This window comes from Adiantum capillus-veneris, chromosome 24 (genome assembly GCF_014529385.1).
Source record: "Adiantum capillus-veneris isolate H3 chromosome 24, ASM1452938v2, whole genome shotgun sequence".
Taxonomy (NCBI): domain Eukaryota; kingdom Viridiplantae; phylum Streptophyta; class Polypodiopsida; order Polypodiales; family Pteridaceae; genus Adiantum; species Adiantum capillus-veneris.
In genome coordinates this window covers 135,936,612-135,946,736 of record NC_140954.1, presented here as the reverse complement: position 1 = coordinate 135,946,736, position 10,125 = coordinate 135,936,612, and the positions used below count along the sequence as shown (strand labels likewise).

At 43.4% G+C, this 10,125-nt stretch overlaps 1 protein-coding gene across 1 annotated transcript; it reads right to left on the bottom strand.

Annotated features, from left to right (window-relative positions):
• Positions 1-1,904: 1,904 nt before the first annotated feature.
• On the bottom strand, positions 1,905-3,610 carry LOC147427205 (uncharacterized). The gene has a single exon (XM_086498905.1). The coding sequence runs from the start codon at positions 3,568-3,570 to the stop codon at positions 2,113-2,115; it is 1,458 nt and encodes a 485-aa protein (XP_086355031.1). The 5' UTR covers positions 3,571-3,610; the 3' UTR covers positions 1,905-2,112.
• Positions 3,611-10,125: the final 6,515 nt, after the last annotated feature.

Below are 10,125 nucleotides of genomic sequence, written 5' to 3'. Positions count from 1 at the left end.
ACTCACTACACGCATACTCTGTCCCCACTCACATACTACTTGCAACTCTCTTGAGTGTGCCCAAAGATCTTCTACTTTGGCGCCTGCAAGTAGAGACTCTCTATCAGACGATCAAAATTTATGTATTGACCTTATATGTAGAGAAATAACTAAGCATGAAAATCCAACCAAAGTAAAGAAAAGTTATCTCTTTGCATGAGGTACAAATGTATATTGAAATGGTTGAGCAAAAGTTAAGGATAAAAAGGCTCCAATATGACACACCATTGAAACGAAATGGGAAGCTTTCAAGAAAAGTTATTTGTTCTTGTGCCGAAGAATGCTCTGACATAAAGCATATCCATGGTATCAACAAATGTAGATCATGAAAAAGATGGTTTGATAAGGAGTGTCAACATGCTCCAAAGAAATGCAACTATAGATAAAGATAACTATCAGTCATTTACATGAATACAAAGCATTGATTCAAAAGAAGAGAAGAACATGAAAAGTCGAGCATTAACCTTTTCAAGTTCAAGAAAAGACACGTGTATATAGAAGATTTTGGAGAAACTAGAAAGGGAAGTGGGTTGAAAGTAGTAGTAACTTGAGTCTTATGGATACGTATATGCAATGTGAGCAACTATATGAGAAACCAACTACCGAAAAGATGCCATTTTATGGTTCACTTCCATGACCCTTTGCTTTTAGTATTGAATACATGTGCAACAAACTTGGAAAGTTAGGCACTTGCAAAGCGAGAGATCATCAAGGTATCAAACCGGAAATGATCCAATGGACGGATGATTTATCACATGATTGCATGTGTAGTATGTTCAACCTTGTGCTTCAAGATGATATGCCTCATGATTGTGAAACACTAATTGGAACAAGCCTTTTGCATAAAAGAGAGGATGTAAAGAATGTAAATAACTATTGAGCTATAATGATATAGTCTTTTATGGTAAAGTTATTTGGGTGCATAATGGAAATAAAATTGTGTGATCGGGTTGAAAAGAATGGAAAGCATGTAAAAAAACAAGCGCATTTCTGACAAAAAGTCGATTGAAAAGCAAATGATTGTATTGTTGTTTTGTGGACTTCAAGAAAGCCTTTGATATGATTCCACGCAAGAATTTGTGGAGGACGGAAGAAATCTAAGTCCCAAATAAGTTTGTGCTTACGATTTCTCGAATCTATCAGAAGGTGATATGTCAATTGCACATGGAAAGAAGAATTTCTTGCACTATTGGGATTAAACAAGGATGTCCGATGTCACCAACCCTCTTTGGTCTATGACTCTATATCAATCCCACATGAATGTTCACAAGCTTACAAGAAGTCTGAACTTTAAAACCAGTGAGAAAGCTCAGTAGCACGCACAATCAAGCCCCACAAAAGCCTCTAAAAGAAAGAACATGAAACCAAAAACAGCATTAATCTCTTTTCTTTGCTCTTGTGCAAATAGATGAAACTTAATCGAAAACAATACATAGGTCCATCTCTCTTTTTCCACTTAACATGAATTGTGAGAAGCTAGCACATTGAGGACATTCAACATAACGACTAAATTCCTCCAGCAAATCTTAAAAGCTAACAGAAGCCTCAATATGTATACGTCTGGTATGAAGCCTGAATGAACACTTAGAAACCCATTCAATAGCTCAACTTTTAACCTGCACAACAACAGGAAAGTAAACAGAATCCTACACCTACGATAGTCGAATGAAAGCATACAGTAACATAATGAATGAGACGATACAACGCACGTAGACGTCCCACCATGCACATGACTAACTGAAGGAGAGAAAATACCATCTCAACGTTTTGTTATCAGCTCTAGTAAAGTTAAGAAAAACACTTCCACTTAACTGCAGTTTAATCCAGGCATATGACTGGAACAAATCGATCAGTAAGACTACATGGCACCAACAATCTGCCATTACAACTGCAGAAAACGATTGGTGGAACAAAAAGTACAACATCCAATGATAAAAGTTACAAACCATGCCACTGAATACATTGCACAAAGCATGCAACGATCGTGAAAAGTGCCAAACACATTTGTGTACTAGAATCTCTGTCAGGAAGGTCTGACCAAGAGATGTAGCTTACACTTTGATCACAGTAGGCCTACACGAAAGCACTGAAGCTAGGCCGATACACAAAGATGCAACCGAACTTCCTTGAAGTCCTCTCCAGCGGCAAGGAGTACCAAGTATTCCGAGCCATGTCAAACACCAGAGGCGGCCTAAAAGAGCGATAAGTAAACGGGTTGCAAAGGGTCATCCAGAAGATGCCTCCATCAGCAAAAAGGCTACAACGCCATGAATCATCTCTGATCGAAGGGGGCCCTGTAAGATGCTGAGGAGTTCTTGCTACCTCCACCCAGGTGGAGGTAGCTAGTTGCAACTCCCAAACTCCAAAACCAAGTATAACATGATCAGGGCCCACACACGGAACACCCCGAAGAAGTCTCCCTTCGAATTTCACAATTGACTTAATTTGAGCAAGCACAATCTCACAGGGAATCAGCGGCACCAGCAAACTGGTCCATGCATCAAGGCTTACATGATAAGCAAGCAAGCAATGTTCCCGGTTGTCCATGGACGATACCAGCCACCAGAAATCAGCATCTACCACACTCAGCTGATCAGAGGATGGATGACTTGATACAAAATTGCGCAGCGATTTCCCTGACTTGAAATAAAGATGGGGGTTGTTGACCTCCTTCCAGCATGCGCTCCTGGACTCAAAGAACTCGAAAGAAGTCGGAAAAAGAAAACGAGTATTGAGGAGAATGTAGTAACAGCTTGGATCCTTTCCATTGCGGGTCATGGAGAGGTAAAAAGTATTGGGGCCTTGCATAGAGAGCGAGGGAGGAGGGAGCACTTTGACAGACCCAGTGAGGCAGTTGAAAACGATAAAGTCGTAGGACTCCACTGCATCAGGCCTACGCACAATGGCTGAGATGAGGCCTCCTGCAGAGCAAAGAAAGAGGTCGTGAAAAAAGGGGGCATCAATGTCCATATACTTGAGTCTGTGGGCCACGTGATAGCAATTGCGGCCACCCAGTAAGGCAGAGAGCGTGGAATGAACAGGGTTGGGAAGGGGAGGCCGGAAGAAAGCCTTCTGTTCAAGCTCTGAGGTTTCCTCCTCCGTCTTGTGTAAGGAGCAGGTGCTGTAGGCTCTAAAGCGCCACTCAAGATGGCCATACTTGGACCTTACACGCCAGTTACGAGGGCCATACTTGGGGGGGCGAGCCATCACGAACCAGATCTCCTCCGACTTAAAACTCTGCAGGGAGCTATTCCATGCCTTGCAAACGCACCGCATCCGGCAACGATTCCGCACAGGAAGCCGATCCAGAATTAGATCATGAGCATGGGCAGGCAGCGGCAGCCCATCGTCGTCATCATCATCCCCTGCATCCTGATTGGTGGGTTCAATGGGCTTTCTGTTGTCACGAGTCGCAGCGTGATAATATTCTGTGCTGCTGCTACTGCTTCTTGCCGATGACCCAAAACGATCCCTCCTCCTGTGCTTGACTACATGCCTGATGGATGGCCTGTACCTACTCTGCTTCTCCATTGCCCCTTCAACGGGAAAAACTCCACCTTTTCTCTGCGGTTGTAGGCTGCGCGTCTTGGCTTTTCAAACGCGTCAAAAATGCCAAAGACAGAGTAGGCATCGACGGGCAGTAAGGGTCCACGTGGTCGTGGCAGATCAACAGATAAAATAAGGCTATGCACTGTCCAAACCTCTTTACACCAGTGAAATTTGGGCCAGTCACATTTGGGCCGTCCAATGGAGAAAGGGCTTTTGGGGTTTTTTTTTTTTTTTTTTGGGGGGGGGGGGGGGGGGGGGAGGGTGCATTAAGGAAATTTAAAGATTGTTCACAACTTTTAAGATGCAAAGAGACGCATCATTGTGCAAGCACACATGCTTTTACGATGCAAAGAGACACATCGTTGTGCACACATGCTTTTGTCCTCAAAATTTTTAGAAAAACCCATAAGTAGTGTAAATAGTGAGGGAGGCGGCACCATCCTCTTCTTGAATCTATAATCGTAAGGATCCTTCCCTTCCCTTCCCTTATATGCTTGGTATCTCCACCAATGTTGAAGGGTTAGGGCATGCTTCTTCTCCCATGTCGAAGAACATAAAACAAGTATTGTGATTGCACACAGAAGAATGTGAGCTTCTTGTTTTTGTTGAGATGTCAAGCTCAACATGCATGACTCCTGGATGACTACCATCGACAGTCATCATCACAGGCACGTCTTGCTGGAAATGCATATCTTCGTCAGTGATACTAGAGTTGTACTACATCGAGTTGGTCTACCTACAGGAGTGATGACACACTTATCTACTCACTTCACTCAAAATCGTACACTCTTTTGCCCCCATCTTTGTGTGTTTGTGTGTGTGTGTGTGTACTTGCAAGAGCTCCAGCTTTCTCCTCTCTATCTCCCGACATGGTATTAGTGGTATCAGAGCCTGCTTGTGTCTAAAGAGATTGGAGCAGCAAAGCAAGAGCAGCCTAGGAAGTGGCCTCAGTATTCCTGGGAGCCATCGTCAATGATCTTCGATTGAGGTGATTCCTTTTGGATATTGTTGGATTTCCATTTCGTGCACGTTTCGACCCCCGTTCTAGAGTTAGAGTGTGCTCGCATGCAAAAGCGCTACAGTTTGGGATTCTGCAGATCTACATATTGGTGGTGCATAAAGCTTCGGTTCAACTAGAGTGAAGAGATACTGTTTGGCACAATGAAACGGGTGTATGTACTCACATTGTGGTTATAGATGGTAACTAATTATTTTTAGCAGGTTTCTCAGAGTGTTGGGTTTCAAGCCCATGGCCGGTTATCGTCGGGCAGGCAACCACCCACTTATTATTTTGGTCCTTAAATATAATAAAGAGTGTGAGAGCTACTCTCTCACAAGCTCCACCAAACCTGCTCCTGCATCCCCTTCCCCCTTCTCCTTCCCTCTCTTGCACTCACCTCTCAGCACCATCAAGTGGTATCAGAGCTCAGGTGCAACCTCGAGACCCGGCTACACCCCAACGTGTACGGTGACCCCTGTCAGGACTCTTGGAGGGCTTTGACATTCTGCAGCTAGAATACAGCAGGTCAGGCAGGTGGGCACCGAACTTGAGAGTTAAGCAAGCAAAGAATTGTGTGTGTTCGGCACTCGACAGAGCTTGAGAGCATTGCACTCTTGAGAACGTTGGGCAGCGAGCTTGATGCTTGCAGGTGATATCCAATAGCAAGAAATTCAAAGGCAACCAGGAAATGAGCAGAGGGCTCGGCATCGTGGTGCAATCGAGCAAGGGAATTGGATTCAGTAGCAGAATCTCGGCAACAAAGGCTTGAGGGAGAGGGTGGTGTGTGTGTGTGTGTATGTAGCGAGCTGCAAAGCCAGTAGGTCAAGCTCCGAGAGCAGCCGAGCATTGGGAACTCAAATCGGGCAGAGAAACCGGGCGATCAGCACCTTTTGTGTGCAAGGGTGCACTCCCACCGACAAACTCGACTACTCACCCCCCGACTCTCGGACTTCTCCTCCCCAAACCCCGACTCTCGACAAGGGCTTGAGAAACAGCCATGAGACAGAGAGATGTGAGAGAGAGAGACTTTCTCAAAGGAAAGCAAGCATGAGAGTTTGCTTTTTTTTAGAGCGAGCAAGTGTGAGAGCGAGCGACTGAGAGAGTGAGCGAGCAAGCAAGTGAGAGTGAAAGCAAGAGAGAGAGAGAGAGAGAGAGAGAGAGAGAGAGAGAGAGAGAGAGAGAGAGAGAGAGAGAGCGAACAGGGTTTTCCGGACTCTCGGCATTAGCTTTCCTTTAGCGACATTGGCGAGCTCGACACTGGGGACTCCCGTCCAACGGCAGGAGGCGACATTGGTTTCTCTTTTGCAACATCATTGAGAGCGGCACCGGCATCGACGATATGCCGTTCTCGACATTACTCCCACTACGAGCGGATTTTTGACATTCGACCTGACACCGATTTTACGCGGACAATATTTTCTCGTGATCAACAACTGTACTTGCCACACGCATGGGTGAGGTGCCTCTACCATAGAGGAGTGACACCTGACATCGACACCAAGCGCAACGATCATGCTCTACGACACGATTTTTGGTACAACACCTTTGGCGGTTATTCGACTAGCGCATTTTTGCCCAGCGGTAGAAATCGGCATATAGTGACATCTACACGCAGGTTACAAGTTACAGGGGGCTTTTTAGCCCGTTTACACACAGATTCTCCAGGTTTCCAGACACAGCGCTTTCACAGGCTATTTAACAGTCATTTCAATAGCAGTTTCTCAGTGAACATATGCGTTGACAGATGCATTTTTGTGTGAGCACAGCTAGTGCTACTAAGCTCTTTTGAGAGCACATATCCCCGTAGGGATCACTTTTACTGCATGCAACAATTTTTAACGCATGTTTGAGCGCTGTTTACTCATGTACGTTGAGTTGCAAACACTACCCACTGTACTACGTGTGGAGCCATTATTGGCTATTTTGGCGGTTTTCCCCGGTCGTTTTTAACACTTGGACCGGAAGAGCCCTCTCTGAGACTGTGGCTAGTCCTTTTGTGTCTGCATTAGCTTTTAGAGGTTCAATAGCATGAGGGTTTCTTTGAGCTAGGGTATTCTCGAATGTTGAGATACCTTTGGTGATACAGGTAGTTGAAGTTCCCCTTTACAGTACCCTCACCATAGGACATGCATCTAGACGTTTTTTGTGCTTTTGACGTCGAGTTGGCAGTCACATAACAGTGGTTTTGCACAATATATGCCCCGTGATTTTTCTTTTGAGCCGTTTATGCGCTTTTGAGTTGAGTTCTGACTCCTCGTACAAAGGATACTTTGTCGGATTTTTCCCACAAGTCCGTCTTACGCGTTTTCCAGTTCTAGTTGTTCTTACACAGTGATTGTACTACATTTTGGTTGAGTTTTTGCATGCAAAATTGCTATAGTTTAGGATTCTACAGATCTGCATATTGGTGGTGCAAAAAGCTTAAGTTCAACTAGTGTGAAGAGATACTGTTTCGCATAGTGAAACAGGTGTATGTACACAGATTATGGTTATAGATGGTAGCTAATTATTTTTAGCAGGTTGCTCAAAGACTTGGCGAAGGGTTGGAAACATGTTGTCCAACAATGATGTGGGTTGAACCAGATTATTAGTGAGAAGCTGGACAAGAACAACTTCCATGCTTGGAAGTTCAGAATGACCAATTTCCTTATGGGTAAAGGTTATTGGACTACATTAATGGAGAGCATGAGACAACACCACTATACCAGAGGAGGGTGCAAGTGATGCGCAAATAAATATGTTTAAAGATTGGAACCAAGGAGCTTGGAAGGTAAGGTATTGGCTTTTTGTGAGTGTGCAAGACAATATGATTATACAAGATGCCCATACCCTAAGGAGGCTTGGGATGCTTTACTGTCATTAAATGTGACCAACACAAAGGCAAGGAAGTTGCAGTTGAAGACTTAGTTGAATATTGTGCATAAGAAAAACATGTCCACCATCAATGACTATTTGTTAAAGATAAAGAACATATGCCAGTCACTTGCATCGATTGGTGTTACAACCGATGATAATGATAATGTAGAAGTCTATCTGCGAGGTTTGGGTCCAGAATACAAACATTTTAAAACTTGCATCCACCTTTCCAGAGATGAGAGATACTCCTACCCAGGGGTCTATGCACAAAATACACAATTTACAATTCTATACCATCTTCACTATACAATTTCAATATACATCAGAGTTGCGAAAGTGTTTGCATAGGGGAGGAGTTCTCATTGCTTGACCTAGCATGGAGTTTAAACCATGAGCCGGACTGCATTAAGAGGCACCTAATGATTGGTGCTACCTCTAAATGGGTAGTATGAATGAAAGCGTGCTCATAAAAATAACAATGTCGAGGGTGAATATAAGTGCATAGCTCATTGCAAAGAGAGAGAGAGAGAGAGAGAGAGAGAGAGAGAGAGAGAGAGAGAGAGAGAGAGAGAGAGAGAGAATAGTGGAGGGTGAAATAGAGCGTGCAACGACACATGAGAATGACAAAGAGAATCTTTAAATGCCTGATCTAAATGGAACATGCAAACATGAATCAATGCAATAACAAAATCTAAGTATACCATAACATCAAAATATAAAATGACTAGCAGAGCATTGGACGTTGTGTAGGGATCGATTGATCCACCCATCCACTTCCGCTCTACTATGGACAGAGAGAATTTCACTTCACCAAGAGCAAGCCAAAACACAATCTACCTGAGCCAGACATAGGCTGAGGCCGCTTCGTCTCCCTCCATGAACCCAAGCTTTGAAAGGATCCCAAATACTAGTAGGTGGTAGGGTATCAACACCAACCATACAAGTTTAGGAGTTAGGCATCTTCGATGCCCATCATTGGGTGTTTAGGCAAAGCCAAGGCAAGATCCTCGATGTGTTAGCCATGTAGATAAGAAACTAAAAAAAAGAAGACCTGGGAAACATACCCGATCCAACAAAGTTCCAAGTCATCGACCCTTTCATCTAAGGCTAAGTGATAATGTGATCCTAGTCTGTAGCGATTCTACCATGATAAACATAACAGATGAGTCCAATCACAATAGCATCTTCAATAGGCAGAAACAATCTTCTCCAAGCATCAGACTGCACAGGATCTCTATCCTTACACATCGACCCTTTCATCTAAGGCTAGGTGATGTAGGTGATCCTAGTCTTGTAGCGATGCTGCCATGAGAAACATAACACATGAGTACAATCACAACAGCATCTTTCATATGCACAAACGATCTTCTCCAAGCATCAGACTGTATAGGGTCTCTACCCTTACGCATCCGCTATAAAACATCAAAACCATTTCGTGATCAAATCCAAAACCACAAACCATAATCCACATCTCATCACATGGGTGATCACTCCACCCAACTCCGGGTGATAGACATCCAATCCTGCAAAAACAACTTTAGCACATAACATGGTAGCATGACCATATTCCAAAAAAAAATCCAAGAACCGCACTAGATTTCACAATCAAAATCACAACCATAATCCATGAGGGATTTTAGCCCTTGACTATAAAACATATTTCATACTAACCCAACTCCCATACTTGGAGTTTAACATATCCACTGCAATCAAACTGAGCCCACAAACATGGCCCTTAAAACATGAAATTTTTATGCATAAAAGATGTTTGACCAGCAACTAAACATGATATCAAAATCCAATTTTAACAATGTATAACCATGCATAAGTGATAGCTTTAAGCAATCATATCCCCCATGAAAAGAAGAGAAAGATCCCCAACACCAACAAGAAGGTAGTCATACTAGATTTTTTGTGGTTTATTAAAATAGGATATTACGTGCCTTGAGGCTCTCTTAGCAAATTCATGCCATCCTATGAAGTAGTTTCTTGATAGCAAGGAAAAGCTTACTTACTACCTCTGACCTTGTGCATATAGATAATGATATAAAGTGTCTGCCATTGTAGGCATATGCAACGAATAGATGCAAATATACCATCCTCAATTGTTATTGAATAAAAGTTTATAGCTATGGTTAACCCTTGCAGTAACTTCAATAGGAGAAACATCAAGAAAGATCAGTGAAAAAAACAAGATCTTACCCTGTCCTTGATAGAGTAGCTTCTGTAGAGAGAAAGCGTAAATGATGATGGGGTGGAATTAATTCCACCTTAATGGCATGCCATCATGCATGTAAATCAAAGAAAGAAAGTGATAGGCCCTTGTCCATAAAGACGGCTGCAACAATTTGAGACGATACCATAAGTGTCTTGCACAATCTGTATCGTCATGGATACATCACAACTCGACGTTGCCATACGTAAAATGTGAGCTTTGATCCCTATATTTCCAAATCCCCAAACATGTGTGCTAGTGCCATAGCTTGTGTGCCAGTGCCTTGGATCCCAAGCCAATGGGCATTATGTGAGCGCGCAATTGCGCTGCACGTGCAAAGAGAGAGAGAGAGAGAGAGAGAGAGAGAGAGAGAGAGAGAGAGAGAGAGAGAGAGAGAGAGAGAGAGAGAGAGAGAGAGAGAGAGAACACATGATATGGGTGGAGAAACTCAACACAATGTGTGTGT

Excerpts from the sequence above, each read along its gene's own strand:
- LOC147427205 (XM_086498905.1), bottom strand. The coding sequence starts at position 3,570 with ATGGAGAAGCAGAGTAGGTACAGGCCATCCATCAGGCATGTAGTCAAG.